The sequence below is a fragment of the Diuraphis noxia genome, unplaced genomic scaffold (genome assembly GCF_037042655.1).
Source record: "Diuraphis noxia isolate RWA-SAM2 unplaced genomic scaffold, SU_Dnox_SAM2 contig0003, whole genome shotgun sequence".
Classification (NCBI taxonomy): domain Eukaryota; kingdom Metazoa; phylum Arthropoda; class Insecta; order Hemiptera; family Aphididae; genus Diuraphis; species Diuraphis noxia.
In genome coordinates, this window is record NW_028301713.1 from 72,408,913 (window position 1) to 72,426,097 (window position 17,185).

A 17,185-nucleotide genomic window follows, 5' to 3' on the forward strand; every position below is an offset into this window, starting at 1 on the left:
CAAGAAATAAAATGTAAAGTCGTAGATAATCGGCAACGTTCGGTGATAATGACGATAATGTGATATTATGGTAAATGGTAATTAATAATTATATTATATAAATATAAAATCATAATATAAATAGTAAACAAAAATATTTAAAACTGGACGCGCCTGCTGTCAATAATCTACTTTTAACACGTGCAACGCCTATAGCGAGCGCCTAGTCGTCAATCGTCATTCGATGTCGGGTGTGACTGATTCACGTACCTACTAAATAATACATGCATTATTTAAATAATTTTGGCAAAGTAATTTTTGTTGCATTTCTCCAGTGCACATATTCGCTGAGCCAACTGCACATCGTATATTTCCTAATTCACAATTAGTGTCCTACTGCACCTTACAATAAAGCCTGATTAAAATCGATAATAATGTAGTTCAGTGAATTGGTCTATCGAATAATGAACAATTATTACTCTATATATTATATTATATAATATAAAATATTCTGTCATACATCTGATGTTTTTTTTTTAGTTGTGAACATGATAAATTCATTGTTGATATTTTTCATGTCTTAAGACATATTGAAGCTCTTATTTTAAGATTTTTAGTTCATATTATATAGCGCATATTTCAATTATTTTAGTGCTATACAATTCTACCTAATTATAATTTATAACTATTTAATGAGTTTTTATTTCAAACTGTGAACTCATAGCCCCCTCTCCTATCAAACAAAATCTAAACATTTCACGTGATACGTGAGTTAAATGGTTAATGTGCCACGTACCTAAACAACCAGTTATATAACTCTCCTTTTTATTTATAAAGAAAAGAACTAAACAATCCAAAGTTTAAACGTTTAAACGTTCAGAAAATTCATTCAATTAAATTATTATAATATGATAACAAAAACAATAAAAATGCATCTCATGGTTGAATAATATATTTCATAAAACTAATATTAAATTCCAGCAAAGTCTGATTTGACTTTAGAGATAACAGCAATTTTCTAATAGTACATCTAATGATGAGCACTAGATCAGAGTTTGAGACTGAGTACATTATCCTATTACCTACTTGTATCTCGTTTCCACGAACTCGGGGTCATGGTTAATAAACAATGTTTCGTAGGGCATATTAAATCGCATTTCTGCACATTGTGACATCTAACAAATTAATTCACACATACATTGCGTTACGTGTTATATACCTAGCGGCTAGCACATGCAAGTCTGGAAATTTAATGTGTAATGTGCTTTGGCACGTTCAAATCGTTATTAAACATTAATTAAATTGTTTTGCTGTTGAATCAAAAACAAAAGACTTAGAACAAACCTACGATACAAAAATTGTTTTTATAAATCCGAATTGTATCGAACAATTGATAAAACACAGTTGTATCCTTAAATATTATTATTTTTTTTTTATTACAATTTAAATATGGGTTCATTCAACTCAAGACGTAATTCTAGAAATTAATTTCTCGAAAAAATTAATCCCAGGCATGGAAAATCAATACAGTTATAGAAATTCTCCCGCCCATTTTAATTATACTATAAATAATACATAATGTACACATGTTTATTCTTAATTTCACCTGACCAATAAATTGACATGACAATTTAAAGGCCAGCTGATGTCAACTAAATATGTTTTTGTGATTGTTACATAATTCATTTTTGAGACTAAACTAATTGAATTCCTAAACGCTGACAAGCACTATTTTTTTATATTAGAACATTCATTTTTCGTTTACTTGTGCACGACAAATAAATTGAATATAAATTTAATTTTGATGGAATTTCTAAAAATTTTACATCTAATAACATTAAAAGTTTTAACCATCTAATAACGTAATCAATAGTATGTAATAATTAGTACATAGTAAAACTTACTTATATCTATTGCTTAATGGCTAATACTATATTACATTTCTTTTAGCAGCTAAACTACTATAACAAGACTTATGTTATAGCTATTGCCTATTTGAATATAAGTAATTTGCATTAGTCTTTTCGTGTTTTAGTTGTACTGCGTCTGTTTGAAAAAAAAATATTGGTGGCACCTATAACTTTATTTATTTTATTTAATCTAATTTTATTTTTATTTTTATGTAACACCATAGTTAAAACTACTATCATTAGATCATCATCGACATAACTGAGTTAAATAACATATTATTATTATTATTATTATTATTATTATTCCGATAACGGTATCAGTGAAAAAAGCGTTGAAACAATATTTGAAATTGTAACGGTTTTATAAAAAGAATAACACTTTTATTAAATAATTGATCATTTAAAATATTTTTTTTAATATTCTAGACGAACCAATAGGAATTACCAAAATGACAATGCATCTTATACTATGCTGATTTTGGTTTATTTTTGTGAGTATAATAAATAATAATTATATAGTATCTATTTCAATATAATATGTAGGTTCTTATAAGTTATTTTTTATTATTCTGCTTTTGTCAGATATAATATTTCGTTTAAAACAAATGTATATCTTATAATAATGTATGGACCCGTACACCGTACACGTTGCTATTGCTGTAGCAGTTCGTTGTTACTTTACTCATATATTGGTTTAGAAAAAAATCTCTCTCATTATTTAAAAATTACAAGAAACCTTTAATTAATTTCTAAACTTAAAGTAGGTATATGATGGAAAGTTCATAAATTGAATAACTTTTTCGTTCTACCTTTTCGAATGCCCGAGTTCAAGTAGGTACTTTCAGCAAACGAAACCGAATTTCACTTTATTGCGGCCAGCCTGTGATAAGTTGTGCTGACGTTGTTTTTTGTTTTCTGGTTAAAGTATAATTAGTAAAAGACGACAACATTTTATCTCACAAGCTCTATGTAAGGTTTGAACCGTTTGCGAAATTTTTTTAATTCACACATACACTGTTAAATTAGGTATACCTACCTTTTTATATTATTGTAATAATTATTATTAATAGCCCATAATTTTTTTACACATTACACTATTTAATCAAAAAATATTAATCTTTGATTTCATGACCGACTGTTTATCTCAGCCACACACCCACAAAATATTATATTATTACACTAATATTATTTTAAATAATTTTAACTTGAGCAAAATTGTTTACAAATGTCATGGATAAACATTATTTTTATATTTAAACTTTAAACCATATACACTTATACCTAGTATTATAATTTGGTACAAAACGTAAACATCAGATTTTTTTTCAATAACATTTTGAAACATTCTTTTATTTAAACCAAATGTTATTAACGTGTTTTAAATAAATTCAAAAGGTCGCTGAACTTTATATAATGATTTTCTATTTGTTCAGTATTCATAAAATCATATCAATGAAACAAATGATTTTGGTCCTCGAAATATAATGTAACAATGAAAAATATTACATAACACATTTGATATACAATAAATAAGTAATGATCTTACTTATATTCAGAGTTATTCACCAACCATGCTCACCCTCCATTTTTCCTTAAATAACTTATTCATTAAAATTCTGATTTTTAGAATTTCAAAATATTCTCGAAGCCCATTTTCCAAATTCTTGAATTTGTTGTCCTGCGAGGACATTAACTTTTGTTTTTCAATTATGACCCCCCCCCCTTTTTTTGCATTACATTATTTTGTGGATAAATTTTTTTTTTTTAATTTGTGGTATTCTTTATGTAAATTTGAACTTGTTGAACTTAGTTAATCAAAATATTTTTACTAAGTATAATATTGTCTTTAAAGTGGTTTTAGAAAAATATAAAATATATGTAATGTTTCAGGATCTAAGTATTTAATATACTTTGACCATTTTTTACAAATTACCACTAAAATGTTAAAACTACCATAGTCTCCATATCTTCTACTCCTATTATCCTTAGTATACAAGTAGATCGTCCATTGCTTGTAACACTACCTTAAATCTATTAATGTATCACTAATTTGTTAACCTAGTTATTTACTACATATTATGTTGATATTGTTTTTATAAATAGCTAAAAATTTCGTACATTATACCTAAGATTAGATGACTTTGTCAGGAAAACTTTATAAATAGTAAATAAAAAATATAAGTATACAAGTTAAATTTCTCAACATTAAAAACTCGTTCAAATTTTTATTCAAAACTGTAAAAATTATATTTGAAGTAAGTGAATCAAAATGTTCAGAAAAATAAAATTATAAGCTATTAGTGAGAGGTTCTCATTTTAAAAGCAGAATTTTGTATCTCTACATGACACTTCTTAAGTAGGTAATACAAAAAAATCCAAAGAATTTGAAAAAATAGTCTTTGAGTGTAAATAAAATTCTAAAAATCAGATTTTGAATAACTGCGTCATTGAATTAAAAAAGGGCTAGGTTAAATACTTAGTAAATTACTCTGTAAATTATTCTAAGCTTGAATCTCGTTGACGTTGACACCGCATCAATCTTAACTGTCTGAAAATATTGGTTTGCAATCTCCGTTAGGCAGCATAACGTATCCCTTGGGACACAGATTACGGCTTGGGCCATCGTTTCTTATGGGTTTAACGATAAATCTATTGATCAAAGATCCATTTTCATCCGTCTGGTTTTCAGTTGTCGTTTCTATGTTACCGATTGTGGCAACCGTTACCTCAATTGATGTCATCGCGGTGGCCGTTTCCTTCGTAGGCGTCGTGGTGGTGTTTATGTATGTAGACGTTACTGTAGTGGTATTGACGGTAGTTACGGCCGTGGACTTTTGTGGGGCCTCAATATGAGAGTCGGGGAAATATATTCTATTAGACGACAATTTTGTACTGGGTTTGGCCGGTCCTGACTGATTATTTGCAACCGGATTCTGTGGGACATTATTTGCGTTCGCCGAAGTAACGACAAAAACAATGGCGACGGCGACCGAAATAACGGGATTAAACCGAATATCCATCGTGTACCAAACTAAAGTATTTATTATTACACACGACAATTAATAGTCTGTTAACGGACGAGACTATTATATTCAATATAAATATTAAATGGAAAACTTTAATGTGTCTGTAAATTATCGTTACTATCCACGATGAACGTGCACGCTACAGGTGCACATTACATACTGGCTTTCAAATATGACTAGTGAAACCTACCAGCTTTGGTATGCGGTCCACTGATTTTAACCTTGCCTTAAAATTGATTTCGCCCCACTGTTAAACGTGTATTCTCACAAGGAAATATCTGACGATTTCGCAGTCTGTTAAAAAAAAATCACACATCATTGATACAATATATCTACATTTGAAAATATCTTCGACAAAATAACATACGATTTACAATTCTTCATAACATTATGAATGTATGAAATTTTATATTTTTATCATACAAATTTGCAATGTAAATAGTAAATACTTATTATAGTATGTCGATACTTCAGTTCAAAAATTGTCCGAGTTTAATACATAGATACTATAGATTAATTATTACAACATATATTTTATAATTTTTTAAAACCATTTTCAAATAACTATCAATTTTCTAAGTACATTATACATTCTAAATACTCAAAAAACGATTGAATTAAGTGAATCAAAATATTCAGAAGAACTATACGCTTAATAATAAACATAAAAAATAAGAGGAGTTCTCATTTACAAAATTTTGTACCCCTTCATTACAATCCTAAAGTAATACAAAAATCTTAAGAATTAAAAAATATGGTCATTGAATGTATTAAAAAATTCTAAAAATCATATTTTAAATAGCTGAATATAAAGTTAAAAAAAGTGGCGCATATGCAGCTTAGTTAATCACGCTGCCTATTATTTTAAACTCAAAATTTATCAGTGATGTAACTACGCGTCAATAATATTTGCCTAACGAAAATAGTTAACAATCTCTGCAAGAAATTAAAACGTATCCCTTCGGACATTGAACTTTACCAGTTTGACGTTTTGTCTTATATATATAAGGATTTATCCATCAAACAAAAATTTATTTTCGAAGATTTGGTTTTTGATTACCATGTCTACGTTGGAGATTATCACCGCCTGTGGCGCGATCGTTCCCTCAATAGACATCGTCCTTGTTACCGTTTCCTTGATAGGCGTTGTCGCAATGGTGTTGTTGACCGTTCTCTTGGTAGACGTTGTTAAGGTGGTGTTTGTGGGCGTAAGTGTTATACCGTAGTGGTATTTGTCATAGACGTCACAAAAGTTATCGTTGAGATGGTGACAGTCGTGGAATTTTGTTGGGTCTCAATATGAGATACGGGAATATTTGGCGATTAATCGAATTTGTACAAACTGTAAAATAATCGATGAGAAAAATAATTATGATCGTAATAATCGATTAATCGAAATAATCGAACAGCTCTAGCTTTATTATTATTAAGAATAAATTGTTGTTGTTAATATTCTAATAATCTATATATATATATATATAGTGAAACCTCTAAATACCGAATACTCTCGGTCGCCGTAATTTTGTCTGTTATTTAGAGATGTCCGCTATTCAGGGAAGGGGGGGAGTAAATTCTCGGAAATAACTCAGATAAATTAATAATTACATATTTACAACATATTTTATTATTTATATAATATTTATGATTAATGATATTTCTATATTTCTATTATTTTAATGCCAATATTAATTGTAAATATTATTATGAAAAATTTTATGAAAAATTCAGTTACTTTAACTTGTTTAGACCTTGATGCATAGTAATTTCGTGTATCAAGGCATTTTCTAATTTAACTACGTTGGAGGCAATACGTTCGTATATAATGGAATCACCAAAACAACTAAATACGAGTAAGAAATAGTAATGTAAAATACTTCACAGCACATAAACTAGAAAAAAGTTTAAGCGACGCGATGATGGACAAATTAGATTAAGTTAAAACCATAATATATAGATAGATATTTGTAAAGCCATTCCATGATTATTCTATATTTTAGAATTATCAAAATCAAAATGAAATCACCATAAAAGCGTCTGTTATTTAGAGTGTCCGGTATTTAGGGATTTTCCTGTATAATAATAGTGAAAATGTCCCCGGTCCCGAAAAAATATCCACTATTTGGAGATGTCCGTTTAGTGAGGTTTCACTGTACATATATGTATATAATATATGCAAGGATATTGGGATAAAATATCGTGTACAACAATATCTAACGTCAAAATATCAGAATATTATTATAATTAAAATTATTTTTTTTCAATTAAATATTTTTAGAGTTAGATATATTTGAAAACAAAATTAGATATTTTTTTAATTGCAGCAGTAGAAAATATGATATATTAAATTATTATTCTTTTTAAACACTCTTTGCCTTATACAGTAATTAATATATTTTGTGTTATATAATTATATAATCTGAAAAAATTGTTCATAACATAATATTTATAAATATATATATTATTATTAATTTTAACTAACTATTATAATATAATAATAAAATATCTATTTAAAAACTATAACATTGGATGCAATATATATGATGGTTTTGTTATTATGCTAAAATAAATGTTTCTAAAATGTGATTTAAAAATGAAAAATGTATCTAACTAAAAATAGTTAATGTAAATGTTATCAAAGTTCACATTTTAAACATACTAAAATTATTTTTTTCATGAATATAATATACATTTTGAGCTGAGACCGTAAAGCTCAAGAGTTTGGTTCTCTTAATTCAGTCTTATACGCTGATTATCAATAATTACTGTCAGTGGTATAATGATAAACTATAGGTATAAGAATTATCAAATTTACGTTACGTTAATTATATTTAAATATTTATTTTTTTTACTTTTTATTTAGATTTTATACAATCTGTATATAAAAAAAAAGTACAATAAGCATAAATGATGTTATTTTTCTAAAATTATATATATGTATTAGCTTGAGTGTCTCGAGGGAAGAACCAACCAGCGAAGGCACTTCAGCTATTTAAATATTAAAATAATAATATAAGATAATGTATTATATTCTTTCGATAAAAAAAAAATGTACTAATAATATTATTAATCAATAATTTTTACTAACAATTAAATAAGAGTACAACTAATAAGCTATATTTTAACATGTTTATCTAAAATATTGTTTTCTAAAACGCAGAAACATTCGTCTTTGAAGTCACTAATCACTATACTTAGTCATTCCAACGGGGCAACTAATTGATTTCTACGTTGTTATGTAAGCTTACTTGTCAATGTGAAAATAAACGTCTACGAGTTATATACCCAAAGAAAAAAAATACCAAGAAAATGGCATATAAAAATGCATAAATTCTCTAAAATTTTAAAATAACGCACTTGTACACTAAAAATACTTTAATGATACGCTGAACACTTGAATGATTCTGGTTCTTGTTACTCTCATTTTACAACTATGAATGCTTTTATCTTGATAAATGTTGTACTGAGCAATAGTACAACTATATTCAACATAGTATGATTTCAGCAGAACTTAAGCAAAAATTAACCAATCCGTCAGTGAAAATAACACGATTGTATGGTATATTCGGAATGTGAAACATGCTAATATGTAATCGCCTCGCCATTTACGTCCGGCATACTTTGTGTGTTTTTTCTACTTGTACTGTTTACACTCGACCACGATGATAAAATTCCTGACCGAGCTTTGAAAGACTGCTATTTGTGATTTATAGATTATTTGTGTTCAGTGATTATAAAAGAATTGGTATCGAACACAAGATTGTTTTAAAATTCTCACAACTGTGAATACCTAGGTACACAAATCGCACAGAACTCGCTATCTAAACATCTTTAGCTTCATTGTGTACGTGCCTCATATCTGGAGATTTTTAATATGTTCTTATCACATTAACATACACTGATCACTAATAACTGTATTTTAATATAAATTATCATTATAAAAGTTTATCTCCATTATTATTCTGACCTTAACACATTATCTCTTTAATATTTGTTATTGATTTTAACAGTTTCCACTGATCAAAGTCTATATTATTAAAGTTCCAAGTTCACCTTGGTCGGATAGAACAAACAACCAAGTCCATTCAGATCAATAATCCCTATTGTATCTCTATATTTCAACCAGTAATGAACTTAGTGCGAACATTTATTGGTTGTACAATAGTATTTTACACACATTCGTTTTTTTATGTACATATGAAATACAAATCTTTAAAATGTATTTATATGCTTATATTTTCATCATAGATCCGTCAAAATTCATTTTGTATTATGTAGTATATATCTTATATATTTTATTTATGCTTGGATGTGACAGATTGATCAAACTTACACAAAATAGTCCCTTTCTAAGATTTTTTTGTATGATAAAAATTATTTTTACTTATACTATTTAGTTAAATTTCTTTACTATCTCACTGATTATGTACTTATTGTTATATTTTGTTTAATAATATATTTTATTTTTTAAATGATGTATACTCAACTATTACTTATTTGAGTTATTTATTGTTGAAGATGTTTTGTTTTTTCATGTGAAAAGAAATCTGAAAAAACATTGAGAAAAATAATATTTAGTAATAAGTATACTATAATTATGTAAGTCCTAAATAATATACAGTAAATAATATTTTTAATATTTTGTTTTGGTGTTGTTTTATTTTACTGATAGGCTATGATTAATAATGTTGTCATAAAAATAAAAACTATATTACTTATATCCCGAAGAAATAGGTAATGAATTGAATTTTTAGTTTTGAAAAAAAAAATAGTAGCAAAAATGATAAATTTTCATGTAGTCATCATAAATTAATATTAATATGTGGTACTAAGATTAAAAAATGTAATGAATACAACACCTCTTTCATTCGTTGTAATAATACGTAACAAAATTTAAATTTGTAAGAAGATATTAGAATTTATTTAAGTTTACAAAATATTACAGATATCACTGTTCACATTGCCATTTTGAGCGATATAACAATTGTTTTCTTAGATTTTAAATAAACGTATTAGTCTTGTCAATTTCCCTATTATTATAATTGAATAAATTATAGAAAATAATACATACAAAATATATAATGTAAAATATACATACCTGAAATAGCTAGAACTGCTAAATTGTATGTTTTTGTTTTTTAATTTATTGTAGACTATGGCGCTATGCAGCATATTGTACTAAATACAAGCAAAAACATATATCAACTTTTTTCTTTTTCCATAAATAAAAGTACCCACACAAAATAATTCTTCAAAGTACATGATATTATATTAATATGCAAATATAAGATGAATACTTTACATTTTCGAATTTTTGATTTGGACAATACTGTTTGCAATCATAAATTTATATTTCAAACAGTAACAACTAATAATGTTGATTTATGCGTACAAACTAAAAAAATATGACAAATTAATATATTTATAAAAATTTTTTTATTAAACTTAATAACATCAACAACAACAAAAGTTATTAGTTATTTGGTTATTTGGCATGATAAATTATGAAAAGGTATACATATTATTAATAGTCATTTTATCTTACTAATAATGGAGAAAAAAGGGTTACATATTTTGTTAAGTGTGAGTTGTAAATGATATCATACACCATTTTTTTTTTTTTTTTTTGTAATATTATCATATAAGTCCACTTCTCTTAGAAAGGCCAACAATTTTGATTTTATAAATTATATTATACTAATGTATGTATATGTATTAAATTTCATCAATGAATTTATTTATACAGACTTATAAACTAATATGCATTTGTAACTAAAAATTAAACTACTTATTTTTTTTTAAGGGAAAACTACAAAATTAAATAAAAACTTTATATAGGTGTATAGTGTATATAAACATATTTAATTGGTTAAAACAATTTTGACCAAAATTAAATAATCATATCTTGAAAAAAAAAAATAGATTTTATGTAACTGTATATTTAGGTAATCAATATTTTTGACTACATTTTTTTTCTGCTTTATTGTAATAATTATTATCTATTTAGAAAATTAAGACAAATAATCACAAATAACATTTAAGCATTTATAGCTTTCATAATAATTTAATTTTGTAATTAAAATGTTTAAAAAATGCATTTAAATAATAATACTGCAAACATATAAGACATATAAGTAATCCAATCAAGCTAATTTATTAAATTAATACCATTTCAATCATCTGAAAACTTGAAAACACAGTTTCCGTTAACGGATCTGGTTAGTCCATCCGTACAATCAGATTCCTTAATCTTAACTGGAGGATTTATAAAAAATCTTGAATGAATTCGATCTGATTCGGTTGTTGTATGGTCATCTACGATCACAACTTTCTTGGTTATAGAATCAACACCGTTTGACTTAGTACCAGTATACTTCTGTGTTGTACTACTCGTATGAAATTTTTTGCCATTTGTGGCAGTGCTGTTTGATCTTATACATGTTTTCGTTGTATTGCAGGCAGGAAACGGCTTGGAATTTCGTCCTACAGGATTGACCAAAGTGGTAATGTTGATTTTTGTGGTACTATTGATCCGATTTTGGTGTTTGTAATTGGGACTTCTATTAGTCGACGTTTGATGCACGTGTCTCGCGTATAATGAGGTAACTACGAAAGTCAGCAACAATAAAAAAATTGATAATTTCATTATCACAATAATACTGTGATGTGCGATATTTGTTAACCAGCTACTTTTACATAATATTCACTATGTGGCGATCAAAAACAAGACTGATTTAAAATTAATGCTACTATACTGCGCATAAGTATTTGAACCAGCTAATGAATGTACAATATACGCAGTAGAGAACGCGGTCTCCCTCCTTTTTATAGACTAATTGCAACAAAATATTATACAATAACTATACAATAATTATACCATTGATACTAATTTAAAATATAGGTGGGTACGGTGATAACATGAGATTAAGAAATTTTTTTTAGTACCTATGTGTCTAATTATTTCATATTATTTGTAGACGATTTTGTCCGATTTCCGCTGCCCAAAGTCAACGTACGATATAATATCATGAACACAGACTACACAGCAAATATAATTATAGATCGCGTAGAGTTTTACAGCTATACCACTATATATAGCTATATCCTATAAAAATGTTTATATCCACTCAATATCTACCTAAAAAATGTTCAATTTATCAAATATATTCCTGAAAATATAATAACAAATCAGAATATAATTAAAACAGAATTTAATTTAACACAATATATTATTATATTAATATAAAGCGTTGAAATTTTATCATTTTATCTATTTAGATCAAATAAAAATGACTTTTTACTACTGTACCACGTTATTTTTTTGACTTATAACAACTTCAATAGTGTTGAACAAATTGTTTACACTTCTGCAGTAATGCGCACAATCATTTTAATGTTATTTACACGCAAGATTATAATATCATACTATGAATATGATCGAAAACAATAAAACATTAAAACTCTATATTATACCTTATCCAAATTCATAATGATTACGAATTAAAATTAAAATATATAAGATTCACGTTTTTATCATATTTTAAATTAGATACCAACTATTGATTAAGTAAAAAAATGTAGACAGTGAATTTGTGGTATCAACGATATTCATCGTTATTTTTTAATATAAATAAATTATTTCATCGTTATTTTATATTCATCGCTTATTCAGTACATCATGTACAAATAAAAATATCCAAAAATGTTCAGTATGGAATCGGGTTTTATTATAATTGAATGAGTTGCTAGACATTTTAACGATTTCGATAGAAAATTTACAAAAAAAAAATTAATTTGTTTTAGATGTAAATAGATTACAGTTTCCTATTTATAATTAATAATTTTTTATTAATATTTTTATTGTATATGCAGATAGGTACCATATTTTCAACCATCCGAAAACTTAAGAGCACATTTTCCTCTATTGTCTCGAACCATTCCTTCTGGACACTGCCTCAACTTGGGTCTTATCAAAACCATTTGAACGTTTTTAATTAGAAAGGTATCATTTACGAAACGATTTTGAATGTTTTCACCGTTCTCGATTATCTTATTTGATCCCTTAACTTTTTGCGTTGAAAGTTTCCGTATCCAATTTTTGTTCATGGCGTCGACAGTTGTTTTTGCAATACTGTTTTTTCGTGAATTTAATAAATAATTATTGATAGTATTTTTACCTTCAAAACCCATGTTAAAATTTGTGGGTGATATTTGCAGCTGATTCCTAGTCGGAGTTCGTATGAAATCTGTCCCATACGCTACCATAGCTATGCAAAAGATCAGCAACGACAGCAACAAAAACCACAAATTCGTCATCATGTATATTGTAATAAACCCAATATTATGCGTTGTGTTATTTTACGAATAACATAAAATTAGGTTGACAAATGATCTCGAAAAAAAAACTGTTCCTTAGAGCATCCGACAGTGATAACTGATAAAACGGCAGATTGCGATTAAATTGCCTTACCACATAGGTAATGCACTATAGTACTATAACATAATAAATGTAGTACTAAAATATAATCAGCTAACTTAAAGTCCCTCTTTTTCCACTTTATAAAATATTACGCCATATCACTTTTAATTAATATTTTTATTATTATTATGATTAGCTTCTACAGTAAATAGGCACATAACTATAATAGCTTAATAATTAGAATACTCAATACAAACATGATAGTACAATGTAAATATAGAATATTTTTTTAAGCTAATTGATATTAATAAATAGAAATATAAAATTCGGTTAAAATGTGTATAGGAAATAATTCTTAGATACATATATAATTAAATCGTAAATAAGCGATTGTATCAAGATTAGAAGTAATGATATAGCCAAAATATGTAGGTAGGTAATTTATGGGATATAACATTTATGTAATGGCGTAATGCTATACTGTTGTAGTGCTGTGGAATAATTATTATGTTTATGCCATTATTAATTTATCATAATTAACCACTTAAAATCTCTCAAAATCTTAATTTATTATTTCGATGTTAATGTAGTTATCGATTTCTAATGGTTTCCTCCAATCGTATTCCACAACTATTAAAATGTATTACACGCTCATCCAAGTTCACGGAAACGAATAAATATAATAACGATGGTCAAGGTTCAAATTCCTGAATGGGCATTACAATGTTTTATTATCTCTATGAATTCGCATCGAACGAAATCAATCCCCCCCTCCTAAAAAAAACAACACAATTATTGATAAACGGACACTTTGTACTATATTTATTGTTTGAATTATGTACCACGACGGACACTTTATATGATGAGAAAAAATTGGTAAAAATCGATCGAGATGTTTAAATAATAGTACGAGTCATACTATTATTTAATACTGTATGACTATGCCATTTTGAGAATTAATAAATCAGATATTCATTGGAAATTTTCAAAAATTATTTATACGAGTAAATTTACTACTAACCTTTTTAACCGTTGAGTTACAAATTATAAGTTTGAATCATATTATTTTCATATTTATCATATAATTTTAAATTTTTTTATTTGTGTCATATAGGTAGTATGAATTATTTTGTAATGAACTGATTATAACACCGATTCGAGTGATAAAATATTAAAGCTGAAAAACATAAGTGTATACAGTACTATATTTATTTTTGTTTTTTTTTTTTTTTTATCTATTGAATGTAAATCTAAAATACTTACATTATTATATAGTTTTTGGTTATATACCTATTTGATAAAATACGTTTTTACATGTCGATTACATTACTACACTACTACTCTACTAAATTACGTTACTACTACACTACTCCCTTAGTATTCACCGATACTTGAATACAAAAAACATCATTTAAAATACGCAATGAAATACCATAAGGCACAGCAATACGTCACTGTGGTACCTTTGTTCCTGTTCCTACTGTAATATAGAATTGTATAACTATCTGTGGAGTAATGTACCTACTATCAATGTTTTAGTTTATATATAGTTTATAAACATTGTCAAGAATCAAAATGTTGATAACGTTATCGTGTTAATATAGTATCAATTATCCATACATGCACAATTTCCATTATAGAATTGGCATTATTAAACTGATTGGATATTAGACCCTATATAAGATTTTGCGTTCACAGTCGAAACGATAAAAGCTATTTATAATGAAATTTGGCCGTAAAAACGTAAAGTTCATCTCTTTGATCATCGCTAAGCAATACACTTATATGAAAATCTACCTTGGTGCGTATAAGTAACAGAATAAAATATTTTTTCCAAACGATATCAATCATTATTCATTAGTTATTATCATTGGACTCGAATGTATGCGTACGAGCATTTAAATCCGAAATATGAAATATAAAATTGCTAAAAATATATAACAAGAAGTACAAGTTTACTAGACATGTTATAATATATACGAATATATTATAAACTAGTTTACTTTTTCTTCAATTAAAAATTACAAAATGTGTAAATAGACAAATAGTAATAATGACTAAGGTTATTTTAATTATTTAAATAATATTATAATAATAATATTATTGTTTTCATGATTAAATAACAAAAACATTTTGATAATGAAACCTAATGGTTTTAGTTTTGTCAAATATGTTTTCTATTGCGTTGAGCTTATAAATTATAATAGGACCTACTAAATAGGTAGATATACCAACACATCGACATGCCACCATACATTAAAGAGGCTTCTATATCCACTCAATAATAGTGTTCAATCGAAACATATTATCCAATAAAGTGATTTTCAAATTAGTTTTTTTTAGGTACCTATTCATAATTTTAATGGTCGATTGTTCACGCCAATTTTGTGCATAATATATGCAATTAAGTCGCCTTTAATTCAATTATAATAATGATAATTAAATATTGTTGGAAATCTTCTGTTAATGAACAAAAAAGAAAACAATGTGTATTAAGACTACAATTTTGACGAAATGATCGGTAGTCGAACAAAAGGGTCTTTTATGCAGTCGTGTCTTATACTACACCACGGCCTGATAGAGGGTAGCGACGACGAGTTGCGATAGACTGGGATGGACTGTGGTAGGCTGGTATGGGGAGGGAAGGTTTACGAGCAGAACATAAATCTACGAACGGGGGCGTTTTGATGTATATATACTATACGAGGACCTTAGCGTAGAACTTTGCCCGTCTAATTACAGCGAACGGGGGTGGTGGAGTCACCGTTTTCGCATATATATATACATCATACCATACCGCAGCATTATTAATCCCGAGGCCTGCTGTAAAAGGGCGTGCGAGGAAGCTTCCGCTTAAACTTTATTCGGTACGACCGGTCCGGTGTGGTTTCCGGTACAGTCGCCATCGTCTCGGGGACCCAAAATATTATATATACCTATACACACCAACTCTCGTGATGTTTAAACGAAGAACAACTTTATTATAGTAAACTATACTCGAATACTCGTATTTATTATATTACACTATAACTATTATCTGCACATATACATGTACGATTTAGGTATTTAATATATTATACTCGTATATCTATACAAAACATTTAAACACATATTTATATTATTTAACTCGGCATTCAGTTTGCCAATCCGTGTAATTTAATTTTTTTTTATTTGGAATACACAATAATATGCACCATTAACACAATGAGTATAATGTACGTGATTATGTTGTTAGATGATTATAAAAATGTGTGAGTGAAAAGCTTCTAACGTGAGATATAGAAGTCAACCGTTAATGGTTAATTATACAAGACTCGGGTTAAAGTTGTAGACATGTTGAATTTAAATTCAACAAAATACAGCGAAACCTCATTAACTCGAACATCCATAAGTTGAATTTTTACACAATACATCCAAATATACAATGATAATTGATATAGGTACTCAATTACAAGATACACTCGATAGTTGACACCTATTGTACAGCAGATCAGTTTTATGATTCTTATCATATTAATTTTTAAGTGTTCTGAATTGCTTTACAACTTATATATTTTTAATTCACAATCGAAATTAGAATAATTCTCTAAAAATTTCTTTGACTTTAAATATTGGTTAAAATAGTTTTTGATTATTAATTATTTATATTTTGCTCCAGGAATTAAATATAGGTAATATGGATTTGTAAATTTAAAAAAAAAATAAAAACTTGAAATGAAGAGATAGGTACCAAACAAAAAAATTAGGTTTTTTTTTTAAATACAAAATTTGAATTGGAAAATCAGGAAAATTAGTGTGAGCCAGTTAAATTGGCAATCCCGTATGCGAGTATATAAGTGTCAAGTGTAAATCAC

The 17,185-nt window shown here is 27.1% G+C and overlaps 2 protein-coding genes across 2 annotated transcripts; both read right to left on the reverse strand.

Moving 5' to 3' along the window:
* Positions 1–3,117: 3,117 nt before the first annotated feature.
* Positions 3,118–5,097, reverse strand: LOC107169193 (uncharacterized). The gene has a single exon (XM_015518860.2). It carries the CDS (start codon positions 4,907–4,909, stop codon positions 4,430–4,432), a length of 480 nt encoding a protein of 159 aa, XP_015374346.1. The 5' UTR covers positions 4,910–5,097; the 3' UTR covers positions 3,118–4,429.
* Positions 5,098–10,329: 5,232 nt separating this feature from the next.
* On the reverse strand, positions 10,330–12,396 carry LOC107169194 (uncharacterized). The gene has a single exon (XM_015518861.2). The coding sequence runs from the start codon at positions 11,556–11,558 to the stop codon at positions 11,085–11,087; it is 474 nt and encodes a 157-aa protein (XP_015374347.1). The 5' UTR covers positions 11,559–12,396; the 3' UTR covers positions 10,330–11,084.
* Positions 12,397–17,185: the final 4,789 nt, after the last annotated feature.

Coding starts and splice junctions, on each gene's coding strand:
- LOC107169193 (XM_015518860.2), bottom strand. CDS start 4,909: ATGGATATTCGGTTTAATCCCGTTATTTCGGTCGCCGTCGCCATTGTT.
- LOC107169194 (XM_015518861.2), bottom strand. CDS start 11,558: ATGAAATTATCAATTTTTTTATTGTTGCTGACTTTCGTAGTTACCTCA.